We start from the raw sequence: 21,892 nt of genomic DNA on the forward strand, positions 1-21,892 counted from the left end.
AAATGTTTTGTGAATTAAAGGAATAAATCCACTCCTAAAAATGTTTATTCGAATTTCTTCCCTTAAATCATGTTAATATTGGAAAGATAAAATGGAGTAGGCTAAAGCATCTTCTGTCATGACAAACTTTAGAGCTGAGTGTCCCTTTCTTCTCTGTAATATACACACGTTACACTCTGATCTCAAGAGGGGATTAAGTTCTTCACTTGTATTTACTCACAGAGGGTTTCTTTTATTATTTATGATAGCTTGGAATCCACCTCATGGATGACAAATTATTCCTTATAGGAAAGAAATCTTTGTAACAAAGCATATGTGCATGTGTCATTGTCTAATAAGGTGAATTACAAGAAAATTTGATTCTCATAATCTACATATAAACAATGGAATCCATTCTATCAGCCCCAAAAGCACTTTCTTCGTGATATGTAGGCATTACTAGAAAATTTCATTGTATGTTATATAATACTAACTACAGATAAAATATCATCTTGAAATTATTATTCAAGAAAAAATGACAATCCACTGCAGGTGTGAACTAATGAAAAGTGAGGGCATTGAACTAAGTTTGGGTTGAGATAACATAGTATGTTCATGTTGATGTAGAAGGAAAAATTCATGCCAATAAATATTCTAGGTGTAGAAATGTCTCTAGTACTGTCACATAGATTATCTTTCCAAATAATGACCAAATTTTTTTTAGAAAATTCATCCGGAAACCTTAGAGTATATTGAATATAAACTGGTGGAAGAATTAAGAAATAATCCTACTATATTATATTTAATGCTAAAGTAAAGACTCAGAGTTTGCTGCTTTCCCTGCTTAACTAAATCCAGAGCAGTGTTCTCTTATACACTTCATGTTTTCATGGTGTTATTTCTGTGCCTTTGATATCTTCTAATCACTTTCCCTGCAATATCATCCCTACCTCATGTTTGTCAAAACATGCTGTTTCCTCCAAGGAGACTCACCTCAGTTGCCTGAACTAGATGAGAGCTTTCCCATCATTGAGTACCAGCACCCATTTGTATGTTGCTGATAGTATTTACTGTACATTTACCATACTCTGGTATATGTTATTGTCATTCACTTACTAGCCTAACCTGTTAGACTAGATTATAAACTATTTGCAGTTAGGAATTATTTATACCAGAGCACTCAGCCCAGAATCTAGTCAAAATCCTTCATTTTATAGATGAGTTTTACATATGAATAAGGCCTGGGCTAGTCTAGGGTTATAGGCTCTGACTTTCTCTTACTTTTCTTATTTTGGAAGGAAAATTCTATTTTTATCCATGAAAAACAGATAAGGAGCTACTCTACAGCTGAGAAGTAACTTAGGTCCAAATACTCAAAAGAAGCTGATCTTTATTCCTAGAACTATGACCATTAGTACTTATTTTCAAATTGATTAAACCAATAAACTAAAAACTAGTGTTGATACCATCATCATATATGCTTTGAAAGTGTTTTCCTTTTTTGATAGTAGCAGCTCATTCAACCAATATCTCTTGAGCCTCTACCACTTGTCTATCACATAGCAACATTGTTTCAGTAACATTACAGTGGATAGAAAGGGCACACCACTAGTATGCTTTATAACATGTATTTTCATTATTGTTTACTTCAAATGAGGAGAATATAGTCTTTTTTGATAATGAGCTTGTGATAGTTTAATTTTCAAAAGTATAATTATCTAAAGTGTCCTAATGTCTTCTGAACTGTAGCTAAGTGATGAAGCTTTATCAATACTCAAAGCCAAAATGAGGTTTTGTAGTAAGGCCAGCCTAGTTGTCTAGGTTCAGCATCCTTCTGATTGGTCAGTACCTACTCCTGCTGTGTGGCAGCCCCACAGGACGAGTGGGTTAACTATTTTGAGTCATCTCTCCTACTTATATCCAGAATATACTGTGTTCCACTGTAATGAAAGCAATGACATTTCAAACAGGAGACGATTTATACTAATAATACAAAGTTTTACTTGTGTAGAGTTAGAACATATATGAGAGAAGATATTTTACCAAAGCACATATTTCCAAGTAAACACCTAAATCCTGTTACTGAAGAGAAAAAAAGTCCTCAATGTTTCTATATGATAATAGGTGATATATTTTAATTTCAAAATATTTTAAACCTATGACCATTAAAAATAATTTATAACTGATTCAAAAACTATAAAAGTGTCCGGGTGCAGTGGCTCACACCTGTAATCCCAGCACTTTGGGAGGCCAAGGCGGGCAGATCACAAGGTCAAGAGATCGAGACCATCCTGGCTAACATGGTGAAACCCCATCTCTACTAAAAAATACAAAAAAAAAATTAGCTGGGCATGGTGGCATGTGCCTGTAGTCCTAAGTATTTGGGAGGCTGAGGCAGGAGAATCGCTTGAACCTGAGAGGCGGAGATTGCAGTGAGCCAAGATCACGCCATTGCACTCCACTCCAGCCTGGGTGACAGACTGTATAAATGAACACCACTTAATAAAACAGACTTAGGTGGATGGCAATACTTATTTATTGTGTTGTAAAATTCTTTTTTTATGTGTTTATAGTTCACTAAAAATATGATTGTTTTGTAGGATACAACTTCAGTATTAAAGGAGGAACATGTTACAACCTTTGAAGATGAAGGATCCTATATAATTCAAGAACAGCAGGATTCTCTTGTGTGTCAAGGAATTCTTGATTTAGAAGAAACTGAAATGCCAGAGCCTCTAGCTCCTGAAAGCTACCCCGAGTCAATCTGTGAAGAGGATGTTACCTTAGCTCTGAAAGAGCTAGATGAAAGATGTGAAGAAGAAGAAGCGGATTTCTCCGGACTGTCTAGGTGAGAATACAGTATCATAAACACTGTAGTGAGGGGATAATCTCTCCCCTATTCCTTCCAAAGAGTGCCCCTCTATTCCAGTTTACTTACTTTCATTTCTTTGTGTGTTTCAGTCTGTAATCATACTTTGTGTGTTTTAGTCTAGAATCATACTATCTTCGTTTTTAAAAATAAAATGCCTGACTCTAATGGGATATTTCTTCGATTATGGACATTCCCATAAAGAAAAACAATTAGGCTATTTTCAAAGCATAGTAAGTGGTATTCCACATTTAGAAGCACACCAAATATCTATTTTGGCAGATGCCAAATGGCCAAATGTTAAAATCAATATTGGAATGAACTTCCGTGATACCACAATTTGAATCTAAAATATATTCCAAAAAATTGTTTTTACAGTTTCATGATCAGTGGTCATATTTTTAAAGTTTTATTTCTATAATAGGCAAAGCAATTATTTCTTAGATGCTAGATTGCTCCTTTTAAATGTTTATGCTCCATACATTAAAAATTTATTACCAGAAAGTATGAAGAATTCTCAAGTGGAACTTTTTCTTTACTCAAGGACTAACTTGAATAATAATCATAATAATCATATATTATATATAGCTTTTAGGGGAAATTTTGGTGGCTGTTACGAAACTCTTAAACCAAATAATTCTTTAACACTTAGAATTATAATAGAATATCCACTGTTTAAATTTCACAAATATTTGTGGTTCAATATTATGTTTTTTATAAAGCTATCTAACTTCATGCACTCTGTGAGTGTATCTATTTCCCCATTCAACAATTTGGAGCTCCTGGATAACTGTTTTTATATAAAATTAATATTTAATTATTATCGAGTATTTCAGAATTTTACTTTTACAATAAAAATTACACCTTTATACTTCATGTGATAATAGAGTTTTAACATATACAACACATTGGAGATTTTTTTTTACCATCAACATATCAAGAATACTTACCTATATTTGAAAAGATATAATCAGATATTAACAATAAATCTTAGTGATACACCTTTTTCATATTACTGATTTGAATATGGCAGTAGCCCATGCAACCACTCAATCATTAATCATGCACAAGTTCAGGGATGCCAGAAACGATGTTATTCAGCTATTTGGCTTTCTAAAAGGCTGAAGCCAAACAGTTGACTTTGGCCAAGTACTGCAGCTGAAATAGAATGGAGCATTCCTACTAAGTGTACAGGTTATCTACCCTAGCTTATGGTATATGTGTTAAAATCATCACCACAGTGACAGTTTTAAAATTAACCTTTTTGAGGTCTCATTTGTTTTCACTTCAGATGTCTGCTTTATTTCGATTGTTTTGATTGTTTTCTCCAGTCTTTACTCAGGTCCCTCCATGCATTCCAATGCATATGGAAGACCATATGCATTGCTCCAAAATTTCTGTAAAGCCTTATAGAACTAGCTTGTAATGCGAAACATGCAATTTTAAGACCCTGAATAACACATTTCTTTTTTATGAAGTGTCAGACTCAATATTTCTTCATTTTTATGGCCGAGAGTTGTAGAATGTCCAACCCAAATACATCTTCATCTTTTTCCATTGTTCATTTTTGTTTGTATAATCTGACTTTAGGGATTATAAATTATTTGAAGGAAATGGCGAGGTCTTATGTTTCTTTGGAGTCAAATCTATTATCGGCCATATTGCTAGGAACATAGTATATGCTTATGAAATAGCTGAGCTAGCCATGTGTTTCCTGGCTAATAGCATTTGGACCCGTAGTCCTGGGTTCAAATTCTGGCTCTGTCATTTCTTACCCAGTAACTAGACATATTATTTAACCTTACTGAACTTTTTATTTCAGCTTTAAAATCAAGATAATAATAGAACCTAATCCTCATATAGTTGTGAAGACTGAATGAAATTATCCATATGAGGCCCCTAACATAGCCCTTAACACAAATGACCATGATCAAAACTTTAAGAATATTATTATCACCAATGTGAGGCTGTTCAAATAAAAGCCTCCAAAATTGACCATTGAAAATGAAAGCATTCTAATCGGTATTATTCATAGAAGTTACTAAAATGAATCCATAGTGGTGGCATATTATAGGACTTGGGTTATTTTAAGGTAGTTGCTTGAAATTAGAGTTCTGATTCTAAAAATGCTAACTAGAAAGAACAGGAATTCACTTATTCACACTTTCTTACAAGATTTAGGTTGTTGTACATTTTCTAAATCAGTGTGTATGATGAATAAAAATAACCTGTCAAATGACTTAAGCTGTCTTACGTGATTGAGCCTATTCTTTTTTTCTGAGATAGTGTTATGATATTTATGATATCTGTGTTAATAGTCAAGATGAAGAAGAGCAAGATGGTTTTCCAGAAGTACAGACGTCGCCTCTGCCGTCACCATTTCTTTCTGCCATCATAGCCGCCTTTCAGCCCGTGGCATATGATGATGAAGAGGAAGCCTGGCGCTGCCACGTCAATCAGATGCTGTCTGACACCGACGGGTCCTCTGCAGTGTTTACTTTTCATGTGTTTTCTAGGCTGTTTCAGGTCAGTGAGGTTCAGGGTTTCTGAATTCATATTATAGTTACCTAATCAAGTTACAGTTTTTCTTCTAAAATCAGCATCTCCGATTTTAATATTCCTACCAGTTTTAACAAATTTTTTTTTTCTAAGCTAATGGTATTACTTACATTGACACTGTGACATTGTGGTACTGCTGGTACATTACACAATGACTGGTAGAGATTTCTCCCCTAAGGCAATTAGAATAAAACTTCAAAACAACGTCTGATATGTTTTCTGCAGTATGCTTAGGCACCATCAGGATACCAAAGAAATAAAGGCTCTGCCTTCAGGGAGCTTACAGTTAATATATCATAAATCAGTTTATAATCAAGGCTTAAAGTAATGGACTAAAAGTGTCCATTGACTTTGTGAGGACCTTAAAATTTTTAGCTGTTAAGGTTGCTTCCTCCCCAATAATAAAGATAATACAAGCTAAAATTTATTGAGTACCCACTACTTGCTAGGCATTGTGCTAAAGGGCTTTACAGTAAGTGTTCTGACACCACAACTATGGAATGTAGATTTGATTTTCAGCACTCAGTGGAGAGGGAAACTAAGGCACAGAAAAATGCCACCATTTAAGTTATTATCCTCTGAACTATCTACCACCTTTCCTCCCTTTTCTCCTCCCAAATTTTGCCCATCTTGGAAGACTCAGCTAAATGCATTTTCTTACCGAAGCCTTCCCAACCACTCCAACCTCCAGTCTTTCTCATCCTGGAAGTTCTTTAGTGCTCATTAATGGGAGCGCTTATTTAATTCTGTACTTATTGCATCACTACTTGGTTTTTCTACTCATATTCTTATTGATGTTGTAAGTTTCATGATGGCTGAAAGTGTGGATTTATGCTTTTTATTTTAATCATAATGCCACCTAACAGTGCAACACATATATAAGTAGGTATACTTTAACCATTGATATAATAATTATACTACTGATAATATAGTCTAATTGATTGACTTACTATGAGTCAGGCACTGTCTGTTTTATGGAAATGAATATTCTTGGACTCTGAGAAGATATTACTCTTAATACATTTTTATGACTTTACCTAAAGTTAAGCCAGATGGCAGCCCATAGCCAAGAATAGTAAACTACATTTACTGAAAGTTTCTTTCAGGTAATAACTTTTGATGAACAACTTCCTCAAGACAGGTGAGGACTTTCATTGCTAAGAATGTACAGCATGCATCCATCTGTCTGCCCCCTGATGAAAAAAATCTCAGGAATAGGGAGATGAACGGCATATATCATTTTTTCAGTAATACTATTTTGTAAATTTTTGTTTCTTTTTAGAAATTAATGTTTTCTAAGGAAATACCTAAAAATATGGATTTATAGATCAATGATTAAAGTTCTATATATCATTATAATTTTAAAATAAAAGTCTACCCTATTATGCTTCTTTACTTAAAGGTGAAAAAAGGCCTTCTTATGAAACACTAAACTCTTTCTTCTGCTTTTCTCCATAGACAATTCAAAGAAAGTTTGGAGAAATAACTAATGAGGCAGTCAGCTTTCTTGGTGATAGTCTGCAACGCATTGGTACCAAATTTAAAAGTTCCTTGGAAGTGATGATGCTGTGTTCAGAATGCCCAACAGTCTTTGTGGATGCTGAAACAGTAAGTTTTTACATGCAGGTTTATTATAAAGACTACATTGGAATGGCATCATTCAGTAAGTCTTTTTTTCTAAGTAATTCTGAATTTTATGGTATAAAGGTTCGTATTTTCAACATGATTATAAATATTTGGCAAACTACAATTCTAGTATATTAGGTGCAGCAACTTGTGACTATTTCTGATTCTGATTCCTTCCTGCCCTTACCCTCTACAGAGTCCTAGATGGGAAAACTAAAAAGTCATGCTCTAGAGATGGGTAATTTTTATATTCTTAAATAAAAATGGGTAGGAGATGCCTAAACTTCCACCCGTGAAATACCCAGGCCTCCTGGTTCATTTCCTGATTTATTTCTAAGCACACTTCTAGATTATATATTAAGATATTTAAAGAACTAAGGTTTAAAAAGCTTCAAGGTTGATACCTTTGAGGTATGTACTGGTCTGGCATGACGTCTTTGAAAACACTTGAGGATGTCCTTCCTGACCCTCCTCAAGTCCCACTGCACTCCTACTCTGTTCCAGTGAGAGCTCAGCTCTAAGTATGGGACAGAGTAGAGTTAAGAGAATATCCAAAAACCAACTAACAGGTATTCCATGACTGAAAAGTCTCATGATTTTGTGAGTCTCATGATTTCAATCAGAAATGGTAACCTGGATCAATACTTCTGATTTGACAGCTGATGTCATGTGGTTTGCTGGAAACACTCAAGTTTGGTGTTTTGGAGTTGCAAGAACACCTGGATACATACAATGTGAAAAGAGAAGCCGCTGAGCAGGTCAGTCTCTTTTTACCATGTGCGAAAAGTGGTTTGCTCTTGACACTGGAAGGGTAATCCTGGCAGCAGAATAGCCCAGACAGAAAAGAAGACCTCTCAGCACCTGCCTCAGGGTTTTCCTGAGAGCAGCAGGTTCTTTGAGCTCTCTATCCAGCAAATTCCTACCTTTGGCTTTTAAAAATCAGTCCTCTAACAGCACAATGGAAAACCATAGCTTTGTAAAAAGCTTCTCTGTGGAGACTGTGTCACTGCTGTCAACATTCCAAGCGGGGAAATTGAAGCAGTATTTCTCAGTGCATTAGAGAATTGTGGTCTAGGAAATCCACAACCTCTGACAAAGCTGTAATCTTTTTCCCATGATGTGTACATGTACATGGGCAAGCAGTGGGAGAAAAAAGCATGTAGTGAATTAGACAATTACCTCCTAAGAAAGGCTTCTTCAAGTCCAATCTGGCATTGAAAACAGAGTAGCTCTGTTCCTTCCCTAAGAGTAAATCCAGCACATTTTCAATTGGGAGGGACAGAAGAACAAAAAATAATTTCTCTCTTTCACACAAACTGCATACAGTAGGCAATTATTTTTCTAGATGGGTCTTTCATTAATAAGTAGTAAATATCTGTGACATGTATAGACCTATGAAAAATGAAGTGTGTGGTGGTATCTCATGGTACTATTTTGCATTTCCCTGATGACTAATATTTGAGCCCCTTTTCAAATGGATCTCTTCATTTAAGATATTTTGTGAATTGTGGCTTCAAGTACATTGCTCATTTTTGTAAATCGATTGGGTTTTTCTTACTGATTTGTAGGGGCTCTTTATCCTAAATGCAAGCCCTTTTTGGATGTATGTATTGCGAAGATTATTCCTTCTCTGTAGCTAGCAGTTTTGCTATCTTAGTAGCATTTTTTGATGAACAGAAGTTTTTAATTTTAATAAGTCCAGGTTATCAGCCTTTTCCATCATGGTTATGGTTTTTCTATCTTCAGAAATCATTGCCTACTAGAAGCAAAGGTAGATTGTTAAAATACTGGTCCCAATGAATCATGCTTCTCTGTCGCCACACCCCTTTGCAATGTGACTTTGCTGTTCTTCCCATGAAGAGACAGAGTCCATTTCACCATCTCTTAAATTTGGGATGGCCTTGTGATTTGCTCTAACCAATCAAGTTCAGAAGCAACGCTGTGTAACTTCCAAGACTAGTCCTGAAGTGGTCTTTTGTGGTGTCTGCTTTTGCCATCATACTGGTCGGAGTGCAAACTGGGATAAACTCTGGGAAACTATTTGACCTCTAGCCTGCTGGAAGATGAGGCCATGTAGGGGAGAACAGAGGCGTTCCATTGACAGTCAGTGTGCAAGACATATGAGTGAAGCCAACTTGGAACTTCAACCCTGCCGCTTCCCCAATCAAGCCATCAATGACTATAGACTCATGAGTGACCCTAGGCAAGACCAGAAGAAACTCCCAGCCAGCACATAGATTCATTTTGGTTGTTTGAAGCCATTAAGTTTTAGGGTGGTTGGTTTTAAAGCAATAGATACCATTTATAATAGGAAAATATCAAATACCTACAAATAAATCTGTCTAAAGATATGCTGTACCTCTATACAGAAAACTGCAAATATTGAGAAAAATGAAAGACCACCTAAATGGAGGACTATATACCATGTTTATCAATTAGAAGACTCAATATGGTAAAGATGTCATTTTCCCCCAAAATGGTCTATAGGTTTAATGCAGTCTCATTCAAAATCTCAGATGGTATATTAATGGAAATTGACAAGCTGATTCTAAAATTTATATGGATATTCAAACAACTAATAATGCTTACAAACTTCTTGAACACAGGTTAGCAAACTACAGCTGTCAAGTTATATCTGGCCCACTGCCTATTTTTGTAAATAAAATTAGTAGAAAACAGCTATCTGGTTTACTTACATATTGTCCATGGCTATGTTTGCACTGTAACAATTAAATAGTTACAAAGACTATATGTTTTGCAAAGCCTAAAATATTTACTGTCTGCCCTATTTAATTTTCCCATTCGTTTTTGAGTTATACATTCTTTTTATTATTATTCAAGACTGCTAAGGCTCACAGGTGAATTGAATTATTTTTCTCTCCCCAGCAATGAGAGACCAGCGGTCTCTGCCGACCTTCTCAGTCTCCCAGGGGCTGCTGTGTGGTTTTGTAGCCTCTCCCCCTGCAGATAATAAACAGGACCAGCAAGTGTTCTAAGGCGAGACTGCACAGAGACTATTGGGGTCACTTCTCTGCAGTTCTCTTTTCTCCAGGATATTGGCCCTCAATATCTCATGATCTATCTAATCTATCTATCATCTATCTATCTATCTATCTATCTATCTTTGAAAACTGTTTTCCCAGCCCAGTGAAACTGTAGGGCATAAACTCTAGGCCACTGCTTTCTGTTCAGCCTCTATGCGCAGGGACGTGAATATGAATACACCTAGAGTAGAGTAAGCACTGGGGTGGGTATTGGGCTCACTCCGGTACTTTTCTCTAACTGTTTGAGTGAGTTTTGGCCGATAGGATTCAGCTTCCATCATTGTCCTTGCAGGATTGGTCTTCTTTTATACAGGCTACTCCATCACACCCAGAAGTAGAACCTCGACAGTTAAAAATTTTAACCTTCATTTGAACCTTGAATAAAGAAAATGCCGTGACAGGAAGACTGATTAGATGTGAACTGGAGGGTGTTCTGAGCACAAACTACCGTGTCTTGTATGCTCTGGCTGGAAAGGTGTGGACCTGTATCTCTCAGGCCAGTGTGCAGCCACAGGACTATATGGTTGGGGTTTGTCTTTTAACAGAATAAAAATCAGCAATAATTATTTTGAATAGTGCCCCCCAAAAGGCTGTATCATTAGGTACACAGTATAAAAATAAGCCATTAAATAATCAACTGAAATTATTTTCAAATTAGTATACTTGGACAAACTGGACAAGATAGATAAGGCATAATTAAGTGTATAAATATTTTAACATTTTGTATGAATAAAGATTAATGCACAGGTTCCATGTTAGATGTCAACTGCATTTTGCTGATACAAAGAAATCCACTGATAGCTTTTGACAATGGCTGCCATCAGCTGTATCTCACTAGAAAAGCTTAACATGTTTTTCTTCAGAGATGCTGTCAAGCAAATAGCCTAAGGGCCGGTGAAATCTGAGAGACTGGAATAAAAGGAAAATAAGGTCAAAGAGATCATTTTTGAAATAACTGAAATGTCTAATTTTAATTCTTTGTGGGTACAACATAAGCTACAATAGAGAATGTTAAATGTCGAATACTAAAATACTTTCAGAGTAGCTGCTTAATGCAGCTAGTCTGAGTTTCTCAAAGTCCTAATGATTTCATATATATATATATATAAGTTGTATTGTTTTTAAGAAAAAGAACTTAGAAGTCAAAACAACTGATAATATCAAACTGTCCAAAGCTAGGAGCTTACCTGGAATGCACTTAGCTTTTACTTCAGCTTGGAAATTCTGTGAGTCCAGCGTTCTTTCTTTTCTACCATACCACGGTGCTATTGTTTTATTTATATTTTGCTGAAGAAAATGTACTTTATTTTTGAAGTATTCCTTTTTTTTATTTTATTTTTTTAGAGACAGGGTCTCCCTATGTTGCCCAGGATGGTCTTGAACTCCTGCCCTCAAGCAGTCCTCCCCGCTCAGCCTCCCAAAGCTCTGGGATTACAGGCAGGAGCCACCACACCCAGCCTGTACTTTTATATCAACATTAGGAATACCCCCAGAGAAGGAAAAACCACATTTGGCTTCTACATCCAGTATTGTTTGGAAATAAATAACATGTTTGTCATTCATTACTGTCCAAAAAGAAAGAAAAGAAAAACAAGACTTAAAATGGATCTTGATTGCCGGTTCACAAATTTAAAACTGACACTAGTCTTCTGAGAATTACACTTCTCATAAGCAAACAGACCTACTTAATTCTAAGTTGTCTTTATTAAATTGATCAGAGGGGAAGCACATCTTTCCTTTCCCCGTCTTACGTTACACAAAGGTCAGGCATAGGTTGTAAAGATTTTCATAAAACCTGCAAAATGAAGAATATCCTTTACTGAAATGGAACATCACAGGTCCCTAGAATGGAATGGGTTTTGTTAGTATAGCTGTCACAAGTGTGTGCCTCTTGTTACATTAATGCTATCCCTGCTTTTGTTAGTTCCATATAAATGATTTGGCTTGAATGGAGATAAAAGTCTAGGTCTACAACCAATCCTAGAACTTCAAGTTAACTTTAAGTTTGGTGTTGTATATGGACAGGCTGTTACACTACCCATTTTACTGTGCATATTAAACGTTACTGTTACTTATTTTTAGTGGCTAGATGATTGTAAGAGGACATTTGGTGCCAAAGAAGACATGTATAGGATAAACACAGATGCACAAGTAAGTTTCTTGTTTTTGCAACATACATTTTCTGTATCAGGTAAAACAATGCATGTGTTCAAATATCCTTATTTGATTATTTCTAAAAATAAAGAATATTTGTAAAACTTTTCATTTTGGTTATCAAAACAATCTTTGTAAAAGCTCAATGAAATACTGGTTTCATAATGAAAAATTCACTTTAATAAAAATGAACGACCAGCTTGTGACTGAAGCTTAATAACATTCAGTAGATAAGCTTGATGGATATCTGGACAGTCCAGGTCGGCTTTTAGTTGCATGTGCCTCTTAAAGAAAAATTTGTCCCATGTTAGTATTCTGCTATTCTGTTAGATAAATTGGTCAAGAAAGCAAACCTAAGAATAATGTGATATAATATATCCATGTTAAAGGTAAAATTAGAATTGGATAAATTATAATGTTTTTCTTTAATATAAGGCTCAGTGAAAACAACAGCATTATATTTTCTTAGAAAGGTGCACATACATAAACACATACATTGTAGTAAGTGAGGATAAGTTAGGGCCTACAAATTATTCCAATGGAAGTGCAGCTTCACAGGGGAAAATACATTCATCAACTGAAATTTATTTCCATTTGACATCAGAATTCCAGTCTTTTATATTCTACCTTTGGTTATATTATTACAGATTTCTAGTGTCTGTAAAGGTTAAACTATTATTAGGTTATACTATTATAGTAAAAAGTTGAAGTTCTGCAAAAACTGCAGTGTTGAGAAAATAATAGTATACTCGCTAAGTGTTAACTATTTGCCAGCCTCTATAGTTTCTTTATCCTTACAACTCAGGCAAGTAGTTGCTCTAATTATCCTGGTTTTGAAGATGAGGAAACTGAGGTTCAGAGAAGCTAATTTATCTAAAATCAGCAAATAGTGAAACCAAGACTGAAACCTAGGCAGGCTGACTCCAAATCCTGCACTAATGTTAAAAAGAAACTGCTAAGTCATCTATGTAAAGAAATGAAGATAAGGAATTAACCCTAGACCAGAATCCTTTGGTTCTAATTCTGTCTTTGCCACTGTTTAACTGCATCACTTCGGCAAGTAATGTAACCTTTTTTCCTACAAAAACTAGGTGTTTATATTAAGTGATTTTTTTTATATCCCCTCTACCTTGAAGAAAATTATATCCATCTTAAGATCAAGTCAGTTAACATAGCTTGAGGTTTTCTACTAAGTGGAAACTGAACGTTTAACACTTTCATTTATATTTCAGCTCACCTTTCATATTCAACTGTTTTGAGGGTGGAAGACCCTTTTTATGCAATTTGATCTGTCCTTGTGTACCAGTCTTGTCTTTTGCATAATAAGCAGTCAAATATTTGTTAGATGAATAAAAGAATGTGCAAATTTTAATATACTTTAAAATGTGCATATATATATATACACACACACACTCATCCACAAAAACTGCACTGTTAGCATATTTAGAGTAATTGCTGGTAATTCAGAGCTGTAAAATTCATTACATTTGTGTTATTTCCTATAATTACGATCATAAACTTTATCAGCAGTTTATGTTCCATTACATCCCAAAGTAGAGGCTATACATATATGCTTGTAGAATCAGTTCTACTTTATTTGTGCTAATAGAAGTGAGGAAAGGTATTTAAAATTCAAATTGTTAATTTCCATATGAAATAAACTGTATGAACTAAACCCTCAGAAATTTAGATATGGAATATGGTTGACCTTGGATTGTGCTCAACTGATGTTTATTGGATGAGCATCCACATAATTTATGGTAAGCAGCATGGAGCTAAAGTTCACCTTTGCTTATTTAGCAAATCCCTTCTAAATTGATAGGAATAAACTTTATGAAAAACAGTCCTTCACAGGAAACTATTTAGAAAAGCAGGCTTAAGAATGACTTTTAGAAGATACATTTACAGTGTAACAATTGTTGTTTTAGTTAGAAGTCATTCTCCTCGTAAGAGACCAGATCCAAGTTGCTGTACATGTTTTCATATAGTTTTTAAGATGGTTCATAAATTTTTACTCTGTGTTTTACATACATTATGTTGATTCAAACCTAGTCGGGTTAAGTTGCTGAAACTTACTGAAGTATATTTGGAATGCAATTTAGAACATGCATCTGCTTTTGATATTCCACCCTGTGGCTCAGCACCAGTTATGGCAAAGTAGGACCTAATTAGACAGTAAAGGATAGGAAGCCTGGAATGAGCCACCCTGGAGATAATCTTTTGATGGTGATGGATAAGTATTTATTATGTACGATTATAAGCCTCTTTTCTGAGAAGTAACAGTAATTAATTTGTTTATTATTTTCTAATCATAAGTTTTCCAGTTTACAAATGGAAGTTTTATTACAGTTGGGTTTTGGTTTTTTTTTTTTTAAACCTGGATAGCCAAATTTACCAAGATCACAATAGTTCAGTTTTATTCATTGTAGCTTTTACACAGAAATAAGTCATAGCCTAAATGTAATTTATTATTTGGCAAAGTGTTTAAAAACACCCTGAATCATTGCAGTAAATGTCTAAAAAGTTTTATTCTGGAAATAACTTTGTATAATTTTCTTTGGGGTATAAATATATGTTCTTCAGTTTACCTGGAACATCTGTGACCCTAGTTAAAATGATTTCTTACACTAATTCTTGGTCTTTTTCTTCCTTTGTATTTTTTGTGACCTGATCACCTTCTTGCTTAGCAAATGGAAATACTAGCAGTAAGTGACCTGTCTTGATTTATAGACTACTCACCCTTGCCAGACAAACTGGTTTTCATCTGCCATTTGTCCATTTGTGACCCAGCAATGTTTTCTCATAGACTACTTTACAAGTAGTATGTGCTTCAGTTTTGCAAAGCCCTAATCCATGAAATGTTGGTTCTTTTAAAATAGTGAGATGTTAAAATACATAAAATTAGCAGTCACCTTTTTCTTAAACATATCTCCTCTTAAATTTCTTAATTTAAAAAATCAAAGTGCACAACTTTTTTTTTTTTTTTGAGATGGAGTCTTGCTCTGTTGCCCAGGCTGGAGGGCAGTGGCATGATCTCGGCTCACTGCAACCTCTGCCTCCCAGGTTCAAGCGATTCTCCTGCCTCGGCTTCCGCAGTAGCTGGGATTACATACACCCACCACCATGCCCAGCTAATTATTTTTTGTATTTTTAGTAGAGACGTGGTTTCACCACATTGGCCAGGCTGGTTTCAAACTCCTGAGCTCAAGTGATCTGCCCACCTCGGCCTCCCAAAGCGCTAGGATTACAGGCGTGAGCCACCATGCTCGGCCCACGTTGTTAATTTCATAGTTTCATTTCAATGAGATTACCAAGTGGTTTTCTTTAGAAAAATGACCTCACTTTAAAAGACAGCTTTTCTTACTTTTTAGGTAAGAGGTTATCCGGTTTCACTTTGCTTTATCAAGCATTTGTTGATAAATGCAGTGAGATCTACATCTCAATGAGGGCAAAAGTCTTTGCATTTGTTGATTATTTTAATTATGAATTTAAAGTTTTAAATTCTAATGAATCCTTTTTAAAGTATCCTATTAATTGCCTGCTGAAACAGTCTATTTGTAGAATGTGAAAATGTGCTTAACATTAAAACTGAATTATGTAACCAGCAGTGATATTTGTTTTTATTTTAATCTTAGTCTTTAAAGCATATTTCACCTGCCTTTCATCAGCTTCATACCATATTAACTTCCTTACTGCAGAAAAATAAACGACAAGACAATTTTAACTATAAATTTCCATTGGAAATATGCTGTCTAGAAAATAACACCTAAATTTAATGTAATGTTATTTATTTCTAGGAATTGGAGCTCTGCCGAAGATTATACAAATTGCATTTTCAATTGCTGCTTCTGTTCCAGGCCTACTGTAAACTTATCAACCAAGTAAATACGATAAAAAATGAAGCAGAGGTAAATATTCAGTTGTATTAGGCATCAGTAACTGATTCTAAAAAAATTTTAAAATATACATCTATTACTTGTTAAAATAGCTTAAGTCAAAAGTCACTTATAGTGAGTCTTTTTTCTTTTCAGTTAAGGAATAATTTGTTTTTTAATGATGTGCTATGTCAGGACCTATGAGTAAATAAGACAGCAGATATCCAGCAGTTGTAAAAGGTTCAAGACCTTAAAGGTTTCCATAGTAGAAACAGATCATCTATAATCAAAAGTCAAGTAAAAGCCAGGGATGGTGGCACATACCTATAGTCCTAGTTACTCGAAAGTCTGAGCTGGGATGATGACTTGAGCCCAGGAGTTAGAAGCTGTAGTGAGCTGTGATTGCAGCACTGCACTCCAGCATAGGTGACAGAGCAAGACCCTGTCTCAGAAAATCAAAATAGTTAAACAAAGCACATCAGTTCAATAAAGACATAAAACTGTATCATCAACCCCCCTCCCTCAACATGTTATTCGTATTTCTATAGCTTTTTTTTTTTTTTTTTTTGAGGCAGAGTCTCCTTCTTTTGCCCAGGCTGCGGTGCAATGGCATGATCTCAACTCACTGCAACTTCCACCTCCTGGGTTCAAGCAATTCTCCTGCCTCAGCCTCCCAAGCAGCTGGGACTACCAGTGTGCACCACCACACCCAGCTAACTTTTTTGTATTTTTAGTAGAGACGGGGTTTGACCATGTTGGCCAGGCTGGTCTCAAACTCCTGACCTCAGGTGACCCACTGCATTGGCCTGCCAAAGTGCTGGGATTACAGGCATAAGCCACCGTGCCCAGCCCACATTGTTACAGTTTTATTAGTGCACACAAGAAAAAACATGTTAAAGAACACTTTGAATGTTGAAAATCAATACATAGCCTCAAAGATGCTAACTTTAGTCTTTTCCCCCCCTAGTCATCTGCTGGTAATAAAACTATCACTGGGGAAATGATTTAATTTCTTAGTCATTAAATCTGTAAAAAGAAATATATATATATTTATTTTTTATATAAAAATACCCTGGGGTAAATAATCTTTTAAAATCTAAAGACTTTACTGTTGTATAGTTTTCATGATCCCCCATAACAGTAAATGTACTTTTACTATCCAAAATGTAGTAATATTAAAACCAATATAGACATTTATTACAACTTGTTGCTTTATCAAGAACATTTAATTTCAAGACTACTATTTGGTGGAATTTATTTGCTCCTACAGAATGGAGTACTTGAAATATTAACTGCCCTTTCTTCCAAGACAAACATTTAAAAATAATCTTTAAGAGCAACAGTGCTACTGCCATCAGGTATATTCTTGTAGCCAACTAAATGTTTTTGTTACCAAACATACGAATAGATCCTTAAAGATGTATTTGTTTTAGGTCATCAACATGTCAGAGGAACTTGCCCAACTGGAAAGTATCCTCAAAGAAGCTGAGTCCGCTTCCGAAAACGAAGAAATTGACATTTCCAAAGCTGCACAAACTACTATAGAAACTGCCATTCATTCTTTAATTGAAACTTTGAAAAATAAGGAATTTATATCAGCTGTAGCACAAGTCAAAGCTTTCAGGTAAAACGTGACGGGATTTAAAGGTGATGCCTTTAAATTAGACAGGAAGTTTAGTAATACTAGGTTTTCATTTTCAATTTGCTGTTTCCATATCATGTCTTTGTGAAAGAAAAACATGAGTATTTTTAACGGTTGCCACTGAAATGATACCAATTTTAGATTTCACTTTCAGATGGTACTTTGAAAGTGAATTCAGGTGGTACTTTGACTAATATTTGCTCAAATATTAAAACAGATCATGTTATTCACAAGGAAATGTTGTTGTTATAGGTATTTAACTTAAATTGAGTTAGTCTTAACTATTGCCTAAGTCTCAGAACTGAAAAACTATTGTGTATTTTCAGATCTCTCTGGCCCAGTGATATCTTTGGCAGTTGTGAAGATGACCCTGTACAGACACTGTTACATATATATTTCCATCATCAGACGCTGGGCCAGACAGGAAGCTTTGCAGTTATAGGCTCTAACCTGGACATGTCAGAAGCCAACTACAAACTGATGGAACTTAATCTAGAAATAAGAGAGTCTCTACGCATGGTGCAATCATACCAACTTCTAGCACAGGCCAAACCAATGGGAAATATGGTGAGCACTGGATTCTGAGAGACACTTCAGGCCTTTAGGAAAGAAACTAAACTGAAGATGATGAAGAATATTAACCAAGCACCTTTTATGGACCCTTGCATTCACTGATAACTTTCTGGCAGCATCTACTTTTTAGTGTAACTAATGTCAAACTGTATCAAAAACAAAGATCTGAAAGAAAAAAACATCTGATATTTTAACAGCTGCCAATATCTCCCACAATAACTGTATGAAGAAGGAATTTTTTAATTACTTAACCTACGTGAAAAGAAAAGGGCTAAAAGTGATGCCTACAAATACATTACTTTCTGGGGAAAGAAAAGAATTCCAAGAATGTTTGCAATAATGGCCTCCAATACTGAAACAACCAAAAGCAGGTGAAATGAGGCTGAAATCAAGGCTGTTTCATTTTAGCTGAAGACCTGCAAAGCTGCTTGGATTTCTAGCAGTTGAAAACCTAACCTGCAATTGATGCTTAATCATCCATCCACATGAACATGCAGTCAGCTATACGCATCAAGACTCGTTTGCAAAAACCATTGATTTTTCAGTATGTGGGATAAGGGTTTGGGTTTTTTTGTTTTTTGGTCTGTATAAGGAATTACGTGTGTGTGAGTTGGGATGTATGGATATGTGATAGTCATATTTTCAAGGTATGGATGTTTGGTGATAACGTCTCAGAGCATGCCTAAAAGAGCACTGCAAGATTATTTTTGAAGAAATGTTATTTTATTAGATCTAACTCTTCATAGTATGTAAATGTTAGAACATTTTAATAATATTTTAAAACTGGGCTTTCCCAGTATTTCAAAAAGAAATAATATATCTGTTAACGTTATTGGAATGCTGCTCAGTTCTCTGATCAGTGCTTATGTTACGATTGTTGATAACTAACCAAAGTAGATGCCTGCAGAGACTTTAAAATGTAAAATAAAGATGTATGCTGCCTGTCAGCTATTCTCATTAGAAAAGTTTTAACTTATTTTACTCCATATAGAAACTGTAGAGACTAAAACCAGTTATTTTCTTGTACATTTGTGCCATGCACTGTTATACAAGAATAGGTGTACAAAGCTAAAGAAAAATTGTGGTCATTGATGATGGAATATATGACTTGCAGGCTTTGAAGTCTGCAGAATTCAAGAAAAGAGCTGCAAATGCATTTTTGTATCTTTATTCAGGACTCACATGCTTTACCCTAAAGAAACCTGGGGCTAGGGGAAATGAAAGGAAGCCCGAAGACTGACTACCAAAACATGCAATATACTTATTCACTGTCTAAGTCTGTAGTATAACATGAACTGGAGTCTCTATCCTTTTCTAAAATCGCATTTTGTAAGAAAAGAAAGAAAAAAAAAAAAAAAGAATGTAGTCCCACAACTCCTGATTTGAAAGAAACACCTTGTATTTTTTATATACATCTCTTATCCACTGTGACTTTTCTTTTAAACTGGGCTCTGTGATTCCAGAGTTTAGAATGTAGAAATGAAATGCTTAGCTTTACCTTTTCTTGGGGGGTGTGGACCCTGCCAGAAATGTAATTACGTATGCTCAAGTGCATTAATTGAAGGCACTGTGCACACCATTGGACTGCTGACCACAGTTAGTTACATTTCCAGTAAAATTTCGTAACTGGTCACGGCTCATTCATAATCACTGTATTTTTTGACCCTGATAAAGACAATTATTTTGATGGTGTTCTGGTACTGTAAGTGGTATCCTTTAAATTATTTAAAACTTTTGGGTGTGGGGCAGGCAGAGAGGGATGGCGTCCAGAGATACATCACACTTTACATCCTATCTTACTGTCCTCTGTTTTTCTCACCCTCCTTACATCCTTTTTGTTAAAAATAAAAAGCATTGTAGCTGTTGGTTTGTGTTGTATTTTAACAAAGAATGAATGATTACAGTGTGCATCATTTAGAAACCTTTCAAATGTTACCTTCTTGAATTGCCTTAGAAAAGAACAAAACTAGTTGACTACCCAACCAAACCTTTCAGTTGATATTTGCTTTTTGTGTTTATTTATATGTAACTAAGTCTATTAATATAATAAAAATGAATATACCTGCAGCAAGCAAGATGCAAACAAATTCATTAGGATGGCCTTCTGCAACAGCATTTTCCTCCAACCTACACTTCTCTGCTCCTCAGCCTCTGAATCCCAAGTTAGCATTTATTAACAAATATATTCCAATGCTTAATTTATTACCTGATTTAGTTCCATTTGGAGCCCAGTTTTTGCTACATACAGCCTTTTTCTTTTGCCCACTAAATTTATCATTTTTAAATAGTACGCTTATAAGACAACAGCAAAAGCAGCAATCCGGCAGTTTCTTCATGCTGCTTCTAAAACAAAACCACAGGATTTCTTATTTTAAAATATATTTTCTACTTTTAGTGATGTAAAATAGAGGGTGTGGCAAAACACATAACCTCCCTTAAATTTAGGAAATCATTACATGCTTTCTTGGAAAAGACTCAAGGGCAGAGTAAGGTTCCTCATCCAGGCCTGTGAGTGAATACTGCTCACATAAAACACCAGGATAACCTAAACAAAAGGAGAAAGACAGTATGAAAATCCATTTGTTGGTATTTTATAGCATTTTTTCCCTAATTTTTCAAAGTGATCCATGGTTCCTTTAGAAAATAAAGGAAATATGAAGAAAACTACAGTTACTTCTCTTGATACCCAGAGACATCTTGGAGTGTTTCCTTCTAACCTCTCTCAACTTAAAATCTATTCACATCTTTTAGTTTTTGGATTGTACACATAGAGTTTGGCAGTGCCTTTTCATTGCTTGAATGTAATCATAACCTGAATGGCATGTTTTTGTGCCACTTTGAATATCTGCATGCCCACCCACCCTAGGTAAAACAGTCTGATCCTCACTTTCCTCAACTGAAAAATAGGGTTAGCTGCTATGTTAGGAAAATTAATGGCGAGCAATATTAAAGAACAATGTAACCATATTAATAGCCAGTGAAAATTTCTTTCTTAGGACTCAATGTAGGTACATTTATGTAATTCACTCATTCATTGAGCAAATACTATTGATCACATCATTATGTATCACTTGCATGCCACAGTACAAATAATAGGTTTCCTACCCCTGTACCTACCTCCAGCCAAATCAACAGGAACATGTTCGAACCGGTAAAAAACACATCGCCTTTACCCACACCAGTTCTTGTCATTTCTCTTTAGCCTTGCCACCACTTTATCAGGTCCCCGTGAGTCTCCTTATCTACAGGTATCCACTGTACAGCTGGAGTGATTTTTTAATCTATATGCCACCATGCCCCACTATCCCCACCATACCTTTAAAACCTTTTAGTGCAGCCTGGCAAAGTGCCTGTAGTCCCAGCCACTTGAGAGGCTGAGCCAGGAGGATGGATCACTTGAGCCCAGGAGCTTGAGGCCGTGGTGTTCCCTGATAATGCCTGTGAGTAGCCCCTGCACTCCAGTAGAGACCATCCTCCTAATGAAGGCCTAAAACACCCTTCCAGTCTGGCGCTGCTAGATTCACCTGGCATGTCCTCCAAAGTATTCTCACACTGTGGCCTCCCCCTGGTT

General features: G+C 35.5%; 1 protein-coding gene across 32 annotated transcripts in view; it reads left to right on the forward strand.

Moving 5' to 3' along the window:
• The window catches only part of FRYL (FRY like transcription coactivator), a 280,599-nt gene extending 260,413 nt beyond the window's left edge, over positions 1 to 20,186 (forward strand). For 20 of the 32 annotated variants that reach the window (XM_063808895.1, XM_063808899.1, XM_054683156.2 and 17 more), the window contains 9 exons: positions 2,580 to 2,827; positions 5,167 to 5,374; positions 6,866 to 7,015; positions 7,693 to 7,791; positions 12,160 to 12,228; positions 14,919 to 14,936; positions 16,029 to 16,139; positions 17,540 to 17,730; positions 18,075 to 20,186. In XM_063808895.1, coding sequence (XP_063664965.1) covers positions 2,580 to 2,827; positions 5,167 to 5,374; positions 6,866 to 7,015; positions 7,693 to 7,791; positions 12,160 to 12,228; positions 14,919 to 14,936; positions 16,029 to 16,139; positions 17,540 to 17,730; positions 18,075 to 18,333 — 1,353 coding nt within the window. In that variant the 3' untranslated portion in view covers positions 18,334 to 20,186. Of the gene's footprint in view, positions 1 to 2,579; positions 2,828 to 5,134; positions 5,375 to 6,865; positions 7,016 to 7,692; positions 7,792 to 10,369; positions 10,553 to 12,159; positions 12,229 to 14,918; positions 14,937 to 16,028; positions 16,140 to 17,539; positions 17,731 to 18,074 lie in introns of those variants that run through there. The other 12 variants (XM_063808907.1, XM_063808906.1, XM_063808908.1 and 9 more) reach the window with 6 other exon arrangements.
• Positions 20,187 to 21,892: the final 1,706 nt, after the last annotated feature.

This window comes from Pan troglodytes, chromosome 3 (assembly GCF_028858775.2).
Source record: "Pan troglodytes isolate AG18354 chromosome 3, NHGRI_mPanTro3-v2.0_pri, whole genome shotgun sequence".
Taxonomy (NCBI): domain Eukaryota; kingdom Metazoa; phylum Chordata; class Mammalia; order Primates; family Hominidae; genus Pan; species Pan troglodytes.